Source organism: Alnus glutinosa, chromosome 12 (assembly GCF_958979055.1).
Source record: "Alnus glutinosa chromosome 12, dhAlnGlut1.1, whole genome shotgun sequence".
Classification (NCBI taxonomy): Eukaryota; Viridiplantae; Streptophyta; class Magnoliopsida; order Fagales; family Betulaceae; genus Alnus; species Alnus glutinosa.
In genome coordinates, this window is record NC_084897.1 from 951,283 (window position 1) to 969,033 (window position 17,751).

The 17,751-nt window shown below is 35.6% G+C and overlaps 1 protein-coding gene and 1 pseudogene across 1 annotated transcript; both read left to right on the top strand.

Moving 5' to 3' along the window:
- Window positions 1-1,884: 1,884 nt before the first annotated feature.
- Window positions 1,885-4,359, top strand: LOC133851939 (polygalacturonase At1g48100-like). The gene is made up of 6 exons (XM_062288570.1): window positions 1,885-2,441; window positions 2,531-2,698; window positions 2,914-2,958; window positions 3,058-3,265; window positions 3,375-3,456; window positions 3,743-4,359. The coding sequence occupies exons 1-6, from the start codon at window positions 2,052-2,054 to the stop codon at window positions 4,245-4,247; spliced, it is 1,398 nt and encodes a 465-aa protein (XP_062144554.1). The 5' UTR covers window positions 1,885-2,051; the 3' UTR covers window positions 4,248-4,359.
- A 10,400-nt stretch (window positions 4,360-14,759) lies between these two features.
- Window positions 14,760-14,945, top strand: LOC133853072 (U2 spliceosomal RNA; annotated as a pseudogene).
- Window positions 14,946-17,751: the final 2,806 nt, after the last annotated feature.

Consider the following 17,751-nt stretch of genomic DNA (forward strand, 5'->3'; position numbering starts at 1 on the left):
TTGGAGGAAATGGTTGCAGAAAAATGATATACTTAGAAGTGGACAACCAAATTTTATTTTTTCCTACCTAGTTCATCTCAAGCATGAATCAATTGTAGCACTACTTCTTCACTAGGTAAAGGAAGAATTGGAAAACAGACCCTAATGTGGGGTAATACTCCAGTCCACCATAATCAATACTTCATAATTTATACTCGTAACCCAGTGACCGTAAGTTAGAATCCTGACTCTTCAATTTATTCTTATTTTAAATTAAAATATTCTACATGTTGTCTGGTTGGTTCTATAAGCGACGAGTGTTAAAGAATTAGTTAAATAATTAAACTCTTCTTCTGAATGTTGGAAAAGATGAACCACCCCGAGTGCTACAGATAATAATTAATGTAATGGGAGTATTGAGTCATAGGGCGGTTGCCTCTTTGATAAAGAACATCTCCACTGGACATGATTGGCTATTAGTGAAAGAAGAAATGCTTCCTCTATGCATTGAAGAGCTCTTATAGTGGACAGTCCATGTAACAGGAAATAACTAAAACCTTTCGGCCTAGTTGGTAGAAGATAATATTTATTTTATTCGTCACATATTGCAGTCAGGTCCACCGTACCAGTCCAACATGATGAATCAGGTTGCCATAATCTGGTGACTTACCAGCTACCAATAAAGGGCCAATGTTCATCGACTATTAAGAATAACATAAATGTACTGTTTTTCTGCTAAGCAAGGCGTTAAGCTCATCAAAATGCTATTGATCTATTAATAAGATGGCTCAGTTCCTGGACATAAAGATCTTCCAACAGTAATATATGTTGATAGCAAAGATAATTTTTATCCTCTTAATATGACTTTGTTGAGTTGATTAAGTGGGAATGCCATCCATTACCCAATGTCATAGCTAGGTGTTATGATCCTAACGTCTAAGTGTCCGGTTTTCAATGGTGAATTCTATCCAAGGTTTGTATCGTTTGGTCTCAAAGCCAGCCATCATGTCGAGTATAGGATTGGACGCAGTTTGTCGAGTATGAAATCGAATGAGTTGCGGCCTTGTGGTTAAGTCACGGAGGGGCGACTTATAAAGGATGGATCAAAATGTCAAATTATTGTATATAAATATAATATTAAGTCATTGAATACTGATAGATGAGTGGAGTCACTACAAAAGAAATGGCTATCATCGAGTCAATATCGATAGAGTAAGCCACCGTGGACCATGATGGTATGTTAAGATCTTAAGTGTTTCAAATTGTTGAAGTGCGCAATCTTAATCATATATGCGTATATAAGCTCTTGGCTATCTTCTCCTTGCAAACCAGTTTTTAAGAGTGAATTATATCAGAGATTTATATCACTAGCTGCATTTTGTGTAAACCATGGATATTGAACTGGCCATGGAAATTACTGTAAATGACTCTTGTTGTATTCTGAGCTTTCCATAGTATTCCTAGTACAGCTCATAGGATAATTCAGCTTAGTTTGAAGAACACAAAACTCTCCTGGGATTTTAGTATTCCAGTGTCAACCAACTTCAGTTCGAGTTCTTAGCATTGGGTCAGGTGTTAAGTCTGAGCCTACTATTATATATATATAATAATCGCACTGTTGGAATAACTAGATTTTTTGGACCAAAGAAAGTGACAGTTATGGGAAGAACATGGGGAGGGGGGGTTATCGATTGCCCACTCATCTGATTTATTGTTATTCCATTTGCCTTTTTCCAGAATAGTCATATGCAGCTCCACATTCTCTAAAAAAGGCCAATGCCAAATCGAATTGGTCGGTTCCCTCCCCTTAAACCATTAAAAAATGATGTAAGGTCCAGATTCCACTAGCAGTTATTATATATAGGAATTCTGCCTTTCTGGTATCTGCATGCATTCCAATGCTAAACTCGGTTAATCTTATGCAAGTTGTTCTTGTGCTAAGTAGTGGTCACCTACACAAAGGAAGCTACTAGTTTCTCTAGCTAGTTCCCATAACTTAGGTACATTCACTCACCAAGTCTTTTATTCTAGTCATTCATTGAGACAAACAGCTCATTTGAGCTGAGCTCAAAATGAAGTATTCTCGAGTGTCATTATTTGTATTCTGCATTTCTTTGGTTTGTTTCTTTCTTTCCACCCAAGCTAGAAGGCATTACCATACAAAACACAAGCACAGTCACCCTCACAAGTCATCCAATATTTCACAACCCCCTTCTACTTCTCCTGAGCCTGCTGAACCACCTTATAATGATGGAAATTCCTATAATTCTACTGGATTATTCGATGTACGAAACTTTGGTGCTGTTGGGGATGGCATAGCAGATGACACAGACGCATTGAAGACGGCGTGGGACGCCGCATGTCAGAGAGATTCGGCAGTTATCCTCATTCCCCACGGCTTCTCCTTCATGATTCAGTCAACCATTTTTACAGGTCCTTGTCAAGGTGGCTTAATCTTTCAGGTAATGTACTCATTACTATTATAGCTAGGCCTTTTGAATGTCTCTAATTAATGCCAAAAGAACTGACTTTTTTCTTAACAACTGAGAAGATTGATGGAACTCTTATGCCCCCGGATGGACCTGATTCCTGGCCAAAGAATAACAGTAGGCGACAATGGCTGGTCTTTTACAGAATCAATGAAATGTCACTGCAAGGAGGTGGTCTAATAGATGGGAGAGGAGAAAAATGGTGGAATCTTCCTTGCAAACCCCACAAGGTATATTATGTACTTTGTTTGTAATATGCCCGAATTGTTTTGCCTAATTGGTACAATTGTTAGTTCATGTGCCCATTAAACTATTAAATCACCACTTATCTCAAAAGTTAGGACATCTGCATTGATACCATGTTAAATCACCACTTATTTCAAATGCTTAAACTAATAAGAATAGATGAATTTGATCATTTAATATATATTCTAACATGACCCAGGGGATTAATGGAACATCAATGCCTGGACCATGCGAAAGCCCAATTGTAAGTTGCAGACACTGCCTTAATAATAACTTTTATTGACTTAGTATGAACTTAAAACCACTGTATGAACATCATTATTCTAATTAATTCATGATGTAGGCAATAAAGTTCTTCATGAGCTCGAACTTGAGTGTGGAAGGGCTTAGAATCAAGAACAGCCCCCAGTTCCACTTCAGATTTGATAATTGCAGAGATGTCCATATTGAATCAATTTACATAACAGCGCCTGCTTTAAGTCCCAACACTGATGGGATTCACATAGAGAACACAAATGATGTCAGAATATATAATTCAGTAATTTCTAATGGTTAGCCAAAAACCTCATGAATCTTCTTATATATTCTCTCCATTTCCTATCCTCCAAGGGTCAGTACTAATTAAGCTGCTTGTTTATTGCTGATTAATTTCTCTTATAGGTGATGATTGTGTATCAATTGGATCAGGTTGTTATAATGTAGACATAAGAAACATCACATGTGGACCCGGTCATGGAATCAGGTACTCTATTTCTAATCGTCGTTTTTGACATTTTATACGTTCACTAAAAGGGATTGGTTTACTACCGATGAGTCAATCATGGTGGTTTCTATTTCAGCTTTTGTTTATGCTCACAAACTTATGCCTTTCAATCTATTTCGGGTACTCTTATCTCCGATTGTCATTTTAATGACACGTGGGTCTTTGATATTGTCTGTTCATTTTATATGTCCACTAAAAGTGGTTAATTGGTTTATTACCTATGAGTCAATCATGGTGGTTTCTGTTTCTGTTTCTGTTGATTCAGCATTGGGAGTTTAGGAAATCACAACTCGCATGCCTGCGTTTCGAATGTTACTGTTAGAGACTCAGTTATTAAAGTGTCAGAAAATGGAGTTAGAATCAAGACATGGCAGGGTGGATCAGGGGCAGTATCAGGAGTAACATTCAGTAATATTCACATGGATGATGTCCGGAACCCAATCATAGTCGATCAATTCTACTGCCTCGCCAAGGCGTGCACCAACCAAACATCAGCAGTTTTTGTGTCGGACATACTATACACAAACATAAAGGGAACCTACGATGTTCGAAGCCCACCAATGCATTTTGCCTGTAGTGATTCTGCCCCATGCACCAACTTAACACTCTCGGATGTTGAGCTTCTTCCTGCCAAAGGAGATTTAGTGTTAGACCCATTCTGTTGGAATGCTTATGGGAATCTGCAGACACTAACAATTCCACCAGTCTCCTGCTTGTTGGAGGGTGTTCCTCCATCCATATTGGAGAATGACATAGATTATTGCCACTAGCATGGTTCAATCTATATTAATGCATTTCCCTACGTGTATATATGGATATGGACCATGATATATGGTAAATCATGTTATATATATGTGATTGTTATATGCTAGCTCATCCCGGCCTAAATTTAAATATAAAAATGTGTCTTCACTTCATCATCATCATCAAGTTTCATCTAGCATATATATATATATATATATATATATATATATATATATATATATATATATGATGTTTGCTGATTGATACCCATAGATCGAATTGGGTTTCTGAGCTAAAGAAGATATCAAATCTCATTAGATCCACCTATATATATATAAATATGCCTACTGTCAGATCATTAATTACCAAATGGTCTCTGTGGGGGATGACCATATTGTACACTTTTCTGTTAAAAAGTAGAACTGTGGGGCAACATTAGTGGGGCATTAATAATTAATTTCGAATTAACTTGCAATGGCACACTAGAGGGCAGTAATTTGTGTCGTTTGCAACCCATGTGGTCTATATTTGTGATACCGTGTACTAAAGGCCTTTTCCAAAGACCCGAGCAAGCTAGCTCTATGCATGCAGTTTGTTCGTCTCGAAATCGGGCTGAACCTAACGGGTCATCCCTGGGACCGGCGGGTCATTTTCGCCTTCGAGAGGGCACCGACCGACAGTCCTCAAACCTTGAGTCACATTTTTTTTTTTTTATTTATTTATGTTTTTACAAGTTTTCTTAATTATAAAATTATCCGTGTGCAAGTCAACTGAGCACTAGTAATAGATACCTTTTAAGTGATTCTCTTCCTTAAATATAGGAAAAATATAAGAAAAATTACAAAAAAATCACTTGTAACAAATTTCTTACATGTTCTCTAAGTATTGAGAATGCTACAGTGCTTCCCAATTGGAAAGCATGGTAGGGAAGCACGGTAGCATTCCCAATGATTATTATAATCATTAACTCAATTCTCTCTCCTCTCACCTCTCTTAAAATGGAAAAAAGAAAAAAAAAAAGAAAAAAAAAAAAAAAGAATAAGAAATAAGTATAAAAATAATATTTTATGCTCCGTTTGTTTCGGCGTAAAATGATTTCTGGAAAATGATTTCGGCATTTTCTGGTGTTTGGTTAAGGCGAAAATAATGGTCAACGAAAATCATTTTCGGTTTGACCGTAAAAGCTTCTTTAATTTTCGGAAAACGATTTACGATTTTTAAAATCGTAAATCGTTTTCCGAAATTAAGCTCTTCTTCTTTACACGTATGTTTGATATCCGATCGTCAGAATTTAACAATTGTCGGTCGTCGGGATCCAGTTGGCGCCGGAGTCCGACAACATCCGGTCGCCGGAAACCTGACGGCGCCAAAATCAGGCCGCTGGAATTTGCCGGTGCCGGAATCCGACAGCCGGAATTCTGCCGGCGCCGGATTCCGTCACCGGCAGACCAAATTCCGGCCGGAATATTGCCGGATCCGATCAAACTTTCTCGCCGGAATCCGGCAACGGTGACCGGACGTTGCCGGATTCCAGCGACAATTCCCAAACTCTTATTTTTGCATTTCGAAATTTTTTCGTGCGAATCAAACACCGAAAAATATTTTCGAAAAAATCATTTTTTTTGAAAATGATTTCGTCGAAATCATTTTACGTCAAAATAAACGGAGCATTAATCGTTTAGGAAAAAATTAAGGTAAGCTATTGTGAAGTGTTTTTAAATAGGAAAACAAAAAGTAGTGTTGTTCTCTAAATTTATAAAAAATGGTTAGGTATCTACTGTTAGTGCTTTAAGAACACGCATCTCTATTCCTCTCTTGTATGCAACATGGGATTGCAAGTATGCATGAACATAACTATACATCATCAAGCATCAGGCAGAGATATCAACATAGCTAGTAACTTTTTCAATGAGGAAATAAAGAACTTTGCAACCATGATGTGCGAACTAGAATTAATTTATGTTGAAATATATGTTTTGCATATGATAATATACGTGTTGTGTTATGCTTAACACTAGGAGGATTTGTCTTCTATTTATAATGAACCATATGCAACTCATCGATCAGTTTTTACATGGTACAAATATACTTTATTAAGACTAGCTAGACGTTAGCAATTCTCCATTACACGTTACAAACTCTTCAACTTCAAGTTATTTATATTTCACGTAACTGTAACTCCTACGACTTTGTGTAGTCTTCTAACTCTTCTTATCCTCCAGCAATTTTGTTCTAATAAACAACACTTTTTTTCTTTGGAGATTGGCATTAGCTCCAATCATAAAGGATGTGATCACCTCCTTCTGAAGTTATCTTCCTTGTCCAACCGCAAGATCTAGTGTACGTAGTGCCAACTTCATTCTTGATGGATAGGCCACTTTCAATCTCTTAGATAAGAAGCAATGGGTTCTCTCTTCTTCTTCTTCTTTTCCCTTATCAACTCGATAATCAAGCAGAGACCCGCCCTGTTGAATTCTAGATATGCACTCTTGAAAATCAACTTGTAAGGATAGAGTGTCCAATAATTTAGATACACATAATACAAATTGCATTTAAGTCATGAGGGATACTTAAGATCGTAACATCCTACCAATGATCTTGAACCACCTTTGTATATGCTCATAAAGTAAAAAATTGTTTATGATAACATGTGTTGTCGTGTTTCAATTGTTTCATACCCTGGTACATAGTGTTCCTAAACCTTGTCATGCATTGATCCTTCCTAAAACAAATAAACCAAACCATGCCCATTCCTAGGAGAAAAAGTAAGGTATTTCATTGCTTCAAGCATGTCTAATGCATGCATGGTAGCCAATTTAATTTTATTTTTTTAGGACTTGCCTTTTTCTATTCAAGTAAGACAACACGCCACAATTTTTTTTTTTGGAAGGATTAATGCATTAGACTACCGGTTACAAACAGGTCGGATTTCAACCTTCATCCACGGAATCCAGCAACAGTAGTTGGAATCCTACCGGTCAGTGACAGAATCTTGTTACTGGTAATTTTTCGCCGTTTATAATTTTTTTCATACCAGCTAAACGCCGAAAAATATTTTCAAATAAATCAATTTTTTTAAAAAAATGATTTCGTTAAAAATATTTTACAACGAAACAAACATAACATTAGACTAGATGCTTTAATTTTCATTTTAATTTAGGGATATTCTAACTGATATATATGAACTGAGAACATGACGCATGGTACTTCTTGTACTAGGAAAATCTGCAACAGAAACTCAGAAAGAGAAGCATAATTAAAGAATAATTAGAGAGGATTTGTGTAGACAACAACACTAACTTCGATAAATGAGGTGGTGATCAAAGTGGAGGGACAACTCTTTTTATCTCTCTTGCACGCGCAGCCGCTACAAGCCTACAATAATCATGAATATTCAGGCCAGGCTTCCTATGGATCGAGCACCAAGAGTAAAGTGTAGGCTTACGTACGTGCTCTGTAAAGGTGCCGGTCGGTGCACGGGCTGAATTCCAATTGCCACCCACCATCCAAACTCTCTCTCTCTCTCTCTCTCAATATTTAATATGCAGTGGTGAACTCGATCCCTGAGTGGAATATAAACTTTGTACAAGAATTACCCCCACAAAATTAAGTTTAAGATAAGAGTTTGTGAAACCAGGAGGCCTGCAAGACTTTTGATGCACGTAAGCATAAACATTAGCTAGGTCCCCTTACCTTACCCTTTCCCTACACTGAAAGCAAGCTTTTCAAGCTTTTTCAGCCCTTGCCAACTTCTTTTTGTTTGTTTCTCTCTGCAGGCCAAGAGTTGAACCCGGCCTTTTCTCCATCCAATCCATGCCATCACAAGCAATCAGCTAGCATTCTTTCTACAATAATTCAGTATGTCGATCTCTTTAGCTTTTCTCCTTTGCTAGCTTTTTCCTTTTTCTTTTCTTTGGGGATCGGAATTGTTGATTGTCAATATTTGTCAACCCGATGATATATAGATATGTACATGGAATCATTAATCTGAATAGAAGCTACAGGCATCTGACATGGTGAGTGCCAACGACCATCGATCCTTCACAAAGATCATTTACTAGTGCAGATAGAAGCATCTAATCTCATCAACACTCTGTTAATTAAGCATATATATTAATATTGCCAAAAATTTTTGCAAAATTAACTATCAACACATAAAAATTACAAGAATTGGGCTTAAGTATAGCACTCAAACTTAGCCTATATAAAGGCATATGATATGTGTTATTTTCAATACAATACAATTTTGAAATATTAATTAAATTTCAGTCTTTTAAAATCGTTTTCTTTAGAGCGATAAGGGTCTTCCTTTTTTATAATCATTATTTTATCTTCTTTTTTGAATTCTCTTATAACATTTAATCTTTAGTTTCTGTTTATTGTCATACGCTGTCAAAATAATTATAGTTCTATTTGGCATATCACATAGATAAAAGGCCAGGCAAGAATAGGGTTTTTTTTTTTTTTTTCACAGCTTCGAAAGCGAAGGTCTGGGTATTTTACTGCCATGGCATAGAAATGGTGGAATGTCGCTTGAATATGGGCATGGAAGGCTGCCTAAAGTTAATAAAAAAAAAAAAAAAAAAAAAGAGAAAGGAATCTAGCATGCACCTAAGTGTATCACATTGATCTATCCACATTAGCATAATACTGATTAATTAGCACTAAATGACACGTAAAGTATACAAAATGTTCCTCATGCTTGATGGAGAGATTGACCTTTTTGAAGGGGAAAAAAGCACGAACAAAAAATAAACTGACATGGAGACAAAAAGAAGAATAAAGAAGTACAACTTTTTTGCAAGCCACAGAGACTACTCAAAATTGATTTTGTTATTTTATTCTACATATTCCATAGCATATTCCACTTATCATTAATTTTGTTATTTTATTCTACATATTCTACTCTTTCTAAGGATCAGAGCTCAGAGCCTCAAGTTAAGTGGAACATTAAAGAAAGAAGTGGTCCAAAGAAGATGCATGGGTGAGGGAAATTGTAGGTAAATTGTGAGAAGAGCTCTCTGTCCAAGCAAAACTTTCTGCCCGAGTGAGCCCTTGCTCGGTAGGAAAGTTCCTTCTCACATAACCCTACCCAAAGAGCAGTGGCGGTCCTACATGGAGGCTAGGGGGGGCCCTGGCCCCCCCCCCAAGCCCCAAAATTTTTCCCTAAAAAAAAAATATTTTTCCCAAAAAAAAAAAAAAATTAAAAATTTTACCCCTTAATTTTTCAATTTTTTGGTTTTGCCCCCTCAATTTTTTTTTTTTCAATTTGGCCCCTCCATTTTTACAAGCCTAGGTCCGCCACTGCCAAAGAGGATGAGAGTCATGAGACACAGACAATTATAGAGATCCTTGTCCAGAGTGATCCAAGCCTTAATATGACTGATCGAAATACCCTCAAACTTGATACTCGAGTTACGTGTAATTCGAACAGTCTCACAGATAAGTAGGTGTTGAGCCCACCGACCTAGGCAGGCAATTCGCCCCACATCTCGAGAGATCAGGATCAAAAGAGTTTCATCAACATGTCATCACGTTTTATTGGGAAATTCAGATCTTAAAAAAAAAAAAAAAAAAAAAAAAAAAAAAAAAAAAAGAGCCTTAAATTCTTACTTAAATTCCTTAAATCGTCTATTAACTAACGTGATTTAGGAAATTGGGCTGTGAGCTTTTATTAGGGTGTTAATATTTAAAAGAAAAGGAAAATAAACTGATGTACAAAATCAAAATGGTGCTATATCTTTTAACACTGACACATTGACGATGACGCTGAGGAAAATAAATTGATGAGGAAGAACCAGTGTTGGTGTTCAGCTGGAGATGATGAAGGGGTTGTAATTTATTTTGTCTCTTGTTTTTTTCTAATTTTATTACTTTAGCATTTATTTCATTTGACAGCTGGCATGTTGTGACAGTTAGATGTAAAGTATAATTAAGATTTAACAATTTGAAAATCTCAAATTTAAAAGAAATTTGAAGGGATCTTGATCCCATCTCAAGCTGCCCGAGGTATATGAGCCCTTTACCTACCTCTATGTGGAGCTTCCCGACATGCAATTCGGATGACAAATTTCAAGAGATCCCGATTCTAATATTACTCTTATTTACATCAGGACCAAACCCAATCAGATCGATACTACAGATCCAAAAAGTTGACCAACTGCACGCACTAATCTTATTCTCGCTTCATATTCTATTATTTTCAAACTTGAACCTCAGTATAAAAAATTAGGTTATTAGCAACGACATTTTGTCGCCGCTAAAAGTGTTATTGTTGTCGTTGTTGATAAATAGCGGCGACTAATACTCGAACGCTAATGATCAAAAGACTCAATCACACGCCCGAAAGCAGCCTGACTTTAATAACCAGTTGTTTTTCTTCTTTCCTCTCTGGATTGGGTCTTCCCCTGCCTCAAAGAGTAGGGTTCCATTCTGCCTTTACGAGTTGGTTATACTGCGAGGCCGGCTCCATACAAGGATTCTCTCTTGTCTAGTCTAGTAGCCTATTCAGAACAAGCTTCGCTTCACTCTCCTCTAACCCTCTAACTTGCTTTCACGTCTCATTCCTTCTCTTAGATTAAGGAAGACTCCAAAGGTTTGATCTCCTCATTCTTTCTTTTACACTTTCAATGCTAAAAGTGTCCCAACAGCGGCGACAAAAGTCGCCACTAGTAGTAGTTGGAGTCGACGCTATTTCAGTAAAACCCGAAAAGAAAATTGCCGCCTTGTTTGATGGTCCACTAACATGAAGTAGACCCAAAATATTCAAAATTTAGACACAAAAGCATTGGCTCCATGAGGGTCTTCAACTAAAATAAACCTAGGTTGATCAGAAGGGGAGGTAAAATTTGACGTGTGTAACCATGTAAATCTCAAATAAAACCTCATATATATGGCGAGGTAGCAAATGTTTATGGATGAAGCGATACATAGCACATAGGTAAGTTTCATAGGAATCAACAACTCCACCATTGTAGGTAAGTTTCACAATTTGTCCCTTCTCCAGCACATTGTGTCGTGCATCAGTTTTTAGCATCCGAGGAAACTGGGGAAATTTTAGAATAATTAATTGTCCCTTGACTCTACCTTTCCATAAACAAAGATGTCATTGCCACTCATTTCTCTCAGTTTAGCCGTGCTAAGTGGCTTTCCGGCAGATCCAGGAGGAACATCTCCCTTCAAAATACCATTGCCTGGCAGCTCCGCAAACTTCTTGTTAGGAGCAGGTATCGGTTCAGTAGACAGTTAAATCGATTAATTCGATTGGTTAACCAACTTTATCAGCTAAGTCGGTTAATTCACCGACTTCTTTCCAACAAACTATATTTTCAAAAATATCAGTTAAGTCAGTTGGTTAAGTCGTTTAATAGGCGGTTAGTTAAATCGGTTAACATGAGTAATAAAACAACGTTGTTTTGATTTTTTTTAAAGGAAAACTTTTTTTTTAACTAAAATGACATCATTTCGTTTTATGTTGGTTCAGTAAATCGGTTAAAATTTTAACCGAACCGAATCGACTTTCAGAACAAAATTTTATACCGACTATCAAACCGAAATTAATCGGTAAAGTTAGTAGGTAGTTGATGGCAATTCGGTTCAATAAGCGATCGGTAGTCAAATAATTTGTCCACCCCTACTTCCTTATTATGTATTTTTTTAGAGCTGTCTTGCTAACTGGTTCTTTACTAAACACAAATATTACTCCAGCCTCCAGCAGGCTGTAAAATTTACAAACAAAAATTAAATGACACAATCCATTTTGGAAAATGTTTGAATTATATACTATCAGCCTATATTTTTTAAGAGAGAGAGAGAGAGAGAGCCATTGTACATCCTCCTTGTATATACATAGTGCTCAAAGGTGTTACAGGTGTACATCTTAATTGTCAAAAGAAAATTGAGAGAGAAAGATTGGACATAAACACTTGACATAGTCTTGCAACAGCATACAAACTGGTAGAAATAAACCAAGGAAAGGATTCAATTCCGCAATAATTTGTTATCCCATTTATCTGTTGTGAAGTTATCAGATGTAGTTGTTATCTTTTCATTGTAGTTGATGTTATCGATAAATATTTGTAAACTATAACCCATACAGTAAACCTCCAACCACCATGAACACACGCTCAATCACAAGCCAATACCCATTCGAACAACAACCCAACCGACAGACAAACCCATAGAAATTTATCCCAAAACAAACACCAAAATCTTGCCATACGAAATATATAGCCCAGAACCTTCGGTCAACTCCAAATACAAAAACCCACATAATTTTCCTTCCATTCTCCCAAACATCAACCGGTTACAGAAGACAAATCCAAAGAGAAAAACTCAAATCTAAACTATAATCAAAACAAGGAATACAAAATCAGAACACCCAATCGGCAATAGTAGAGAAATTTATCCAAATCCCCCAAATTTCTTCTTTTCTCAGCTACCAATCAACCCAATAGGGAAAAAAAAAAAATAGAGGGAAAACGACCCATTACCTTCCAGGGCGACCACAGACATTAGCTGCAACCTAGGAGTTTCACCGTGCCTCTTCTCCACCGTGAATCGTCCTTATTCTTTCACCACACCGACGGTGCCTCTCCTCTCAGACTCATTGCTCTCTCTCGTTGCAGACCAGCAAAAAGGAGGGGGGAGGGGGACGTCTGGTTGCACGAAAAATAAAGGAAGACTCACAGCTCTCTCTCTCTCTCTCTCTCGTTGCAGACCATAAAAAAGGGGGTGCGAAAATTTTAAGGTGAGGGAGGCAGAGTGCGAAAATTTCAAACAAAGCGCCAAAGTAAAAATGTATTCCGCCTAAATTTTCTTTAGCGCCAAGTGGCCAACAAGAAATCGCGTCGTTTTCATATCAGTGTCAGCGGCGAATCGGCGATCCATATGGGTCGCCGCTGATAAGCTGAATATCAGCGGCGACAAGTTAATGTGCCGCTATTAGTGTTTTTATTTCTTTTCTTTCTTTAGTTTCATATATTAATTTGGACATTATTTTTATTGTAAATGCTTTTTTATTAGTCACGTGTATAAAATATATATATATATATATATATAAACACACACAAAGTATGCACTTACTATTTTTTTTATTATTATTATTATTATTATATCATACATTATATACAAAAAGGGACAATTTAATCAACATCTGGGATTCACCATCTCTACAAAAGCACAAGTTCGATCGATCCTTCAATCTTATCACGGTCGATTTGACAAATGCAATAAGATCAACTATATGTTCGATCGAATATTCAATTGTGTCAAGTTTGATTAATCCTTCAATTTTGTCATGGTTGATTGAATTGATCAACTATGATTGATCAAATGTTTGATCGAACCTTATGTCGTGTCAAATTTGATCGATCATTTAATTGTATCATGGCCGATTGGACTAATGTATTAAGATCAATTTGATGTTTGATCGCTCAGAGTAATATACTAGGATCGATCGGATCTTCTGTTGATCATATTATATTATCATGATTGATCAAACTAGTACATTATGATCAATCAAACGTTAGATCTAACATTAACTGTGTCAAGTTTGGTTGATCGAACTCTATTATGATTGATCAAAGTAATACACTCTGATTGCTCGGACGTTAGATCAATGAATTAATGTGATAAGTTTGATTGATCGAACTATATCACTCCCGATCGGAGTAATACATTAGAATCGCTCGGACGTTAGATCGATGAAATAATGTGTCAAATTTGATTGATCGAACTCTATCACGATTGATCGGACCAATACACTATGATTGATCTAATCTTCTATCGAGCCTATTATCCTATCATAATCGATTGGACTAGTACTTTAAGATCAATCAGACGTTAAATCAAACTTTCACTATGTTTAATTTGGTTATTCGAACTCTATCACAATTAATCGGCGTAATGCACTATGAACGATTGAATCTTCTATCGATCCTATTATCTTATCATGATCGATCGGATTAATACACTAGGATCAGTCGAACGTTAGCTTCTAGTAAATTTCACTAATAATTTAAAACAAATTAATTTCTTTCTTTAGCTTCTAGTAATTTTTAAAAAAAATTAGTAGGTAAATCCAAAAATGATGAAATGATGCAGAAAAAAAATAAAAAATGCAGTAAATACTAAATACTCATGAAGACACACACGCCCCAAGATGTGCAGCTTCGCACATGTTGGTCTTCGTAGTCGATGCCCGGAAGCTTTTGCAGTCCCACACCGAAACGAAAAGAGGCGCTGGAAGTAAACACTGGCTTATAAAACAAAATTGGAGGCCTTTTGGCTAAGATCAAGGCCTTGTTTGAAAATCCCCTATCCCCTTTCCCAATTTTTTCCTCTCTTTTTTCTCCTCTTTTGGGCCCACTCAACAGATCTTGTCAGAAAAAATTTGGACATTTTTTGCCTCTTTACTTGTGCATCCAGCTTTTCTTTGAAGGGGCAAAAATTGTCCAGATTTTTTTTGACAAGGCCTGTTGAGTGGGCCCGAGAGAGGGGGAAAAAGGGAGAAAAAAATTGGAAGAGGAAAAAGGGGGTTTTCAAACAAGGCCCAAGTGTAGTATCTGTTCTTATCAGTTTAATATCTGATAAGTGGCCCATCGGGTCACACGATATTAAATTAATTTCTTTTAGGGGGAAGGTTCGCCACAGTAACTTGCTTCTGGGACACCTTCGAGCGTCGCCTATGCGTTGCACTGCTGCACGGGCCTGGCGCACCCAACCCAAACATAGCCCAAAATTTATCTTGGTGTATTTAGTAACTTCTCAGCCCAAGAGTTAACAACAACATATTTTAATTTTAAAATTTTAATTTCACTACAAAATGGATAATATTTTGAGACATTATTTTGGTGTTCAACGTTCAAAAAAATGGCAAAATATTACTTTTATTTGTTAAGCGGTTACAAAAGAAAATCATTTTCGCTCTTAATTCAAAAGAAAGAGAAAGTAGACGATCCTAAAACCGAAAAAAGAATAAATTTTTGATAATAGACCCAAAATAAAAATACAAATCAAAAATTACAAGCAAATAGTAGGAAATTGAAAATCTCTCGATGAACCAGTTAAACAAAAATTTATGAAAAACGAAAAAGAAGCAAATAAATTTTGAGTTGTCCGTCTACTTATTCAGACATAATGTTTGAGTAGTTCTACATGTCATATAAATGTACATCAAGTGTCCATCAAATAATGAGGTGGCTTTTAAAATCACCATTTGATTAAATTCACAATTTGATCAATCACATGCTCGATGGTGATTTTAAAAGCTACTTCATTATTTGATGGACATTTATATGACATGTAGAACTACTCATGTCTGAGTAAGTAGACGGACAACCTAAAATTTATTCAGTAATTCAACGAGGTATATTTTAATAATTCGTAATTCAGAAAAACATTATAATTGACGTGGTAGTTTGGAGGGCTATGAGCAGTTTCCCCCAAAATTTTGATTTTCATGTTTTGGTAACCTGTAAAAAATGAAAAAAAATAAAAAATAAAATTGAAAGGCCGCAGCCTAGAAAGAATTGCGTATTTTTGGGCCTCAGTATTTAGGCAGGGTCACTTGTGGGCTTGCACAATGTCTTGTAAAAGATGGAAACTATATTTCGTCACTGCCACGGCCCAAACAAATGATCTTCCGCTGCTCAAACGGTCAAAAACTTAAAGGGTTTAATTTTTTTTTTTTAAAAGCTTTTATTATTTTCAGTTTATTATTTATTACTTTAATTTTTAATTAGGCAAATGACACGTGTCAACTTCTTAAAGGCGTTGACGTGGATTTCCATCAATTTTTAGACGGAAGTACCATCTCCGTCTTTAATTATAAACGATGTACTATCTACGATACAAAATGAACTAGAGGAGGAAAAATATAAATTTGTTAAACCACATGGGATAAAAATGTATTTAACCCAACTTAAAAAAAAAATAAGAAAGAAAAAAGATGTTACATTTTTTACATATCTTAAATATTTGTCATAGAACTTCTTCTTCTTCTTTATTTTTTTAATTAATTAATTAATATTATTTTTTGTCTCTTCTTTGGTTATTAGTAGGAATAACAGCGATAAATTCTTTCAATTCAATCTACTAACCCAACACTTATTCTAAAAGCTTAAGTTGATAAGAAGAGATAAATTTAATTTATTTAATCAATACTTTTAACATTGTCCCTCACATGTGGGTTTAAACTCCATTTTAATAGGCGATGTCTAATACGTAAAATATTTAATTAAAATTGGTGGTGAATTGATTGCGTTAGGGTTCAAACTCAGGACTCTGCTTTAATACTATGTTAAACCACTACTTATCCTAAAAGTTTAAACTAATAGAAATATACAAATTTAATTATTTAATCAATACTTTAACGTAATCTATTAAATCGGTATATATTACTTCAAGGAAAGTCCAAATAAAAATTACAAAAATGCAACAATTAGAATATTCAATATATAGAACAAAAGTAAAAGATTATTTGCTTATATAATTTCATATAATTTTTAAAAATCATATATTTTTGGGCACAATCTCGCTAAATAGATTATTTGCTTGTATTTTTTACAAGGCATTATCATTAACTCGGTCCTTCTTCATATTTGGTTAGACAATTTTTTATTTTTTCACAAAGTAATAATTTTTATTGATAAAATCAATCACTCCGGAGACATTTGCTCCTTGATTATGATACCATAAATACAGTCTGAAATTTCATCAATTCAAACTCTATTTTTAACAAAAGAACTTGTCTTTCGAGCAAGACGATGGACTGTAGAATTTGTATCTCTATTTACATGTGCAATACTCCACGATCTGAGCGTGCCCAAATCGGCTTTAATGTCATCAATGATGTAACTCATTTTGCTCCAATTGTGGCCCTGAGAATTAACCGCATGGACAACCTATAAAGCATCACCCTCTAGAACAATATATTCCACAGCATAGATAAATGCCAAGACTTTGGCTACAGTCGTCTCTGCTAAAATTGTTTTTGTAGTGCTAAAGACCGCCAATACGACACCCCGTTAAAATTTATATTTATATTTTATAAAAATAAAATAAAAATAAAAATACTAATAGTTATATTTTTATTTTGTAATTATTGGAAAAATCGTCCTATAAAGTCTTTAGCAGCTGCACCACGTTTCGTGTGGCCAACAGCCAACAGGTATAATTGTGCACAGATTCGAAACAGAGTCAGCCCCAGTCAATCACGACTCTTTAATTTATAATTTTATATGAATAAAAGTAGCATTAATTAATTAATTATTATTGTTTTTTTTTTTTTTCAGAAATAGAAAAAAAAATGAAAAAGAAAACGAACAACCGTTGCAACTTGCAACATGCACACACGTGCAGACACATTCGTGAAAACATTGGGCGGCTATGTCATATGGCGTGCATCACGTGTGAGTATTTTTAGTGACTTCATCAAATTTTACTCACCAAAATAGTTAAAAATCACTTTTCTCTATTCTATTGAACTACTTTTTTAAAATTCTCCAAGCAGCATCACCATTTTAACTA

Excerpts from the sequence above, each read along its gene's own strand:
- LOC133851939 (XM_062288570.1), top strand. The coding sequence starts at position 2,052 with ATGAAGTATTCTCGAGTGTCATTATTTGTATTCTGCATTTCTTTGGTT. Across the intron at positions 2,442-2,530 it reads AAGGTGGCTTAATCTTTCAG|ATTGATGGAACTCTTATGCC; the intron begins GTAATGTACTCA and ends ACAACTGAGAAG. Across the intron at positions 2,959-3,057 it reads GACCATGCGAAAGCCCAATT|GCAATAAAGTTCTTCATGAG; the intron begins GTAAGTTGCAGA and ends TTCATGATGTAG.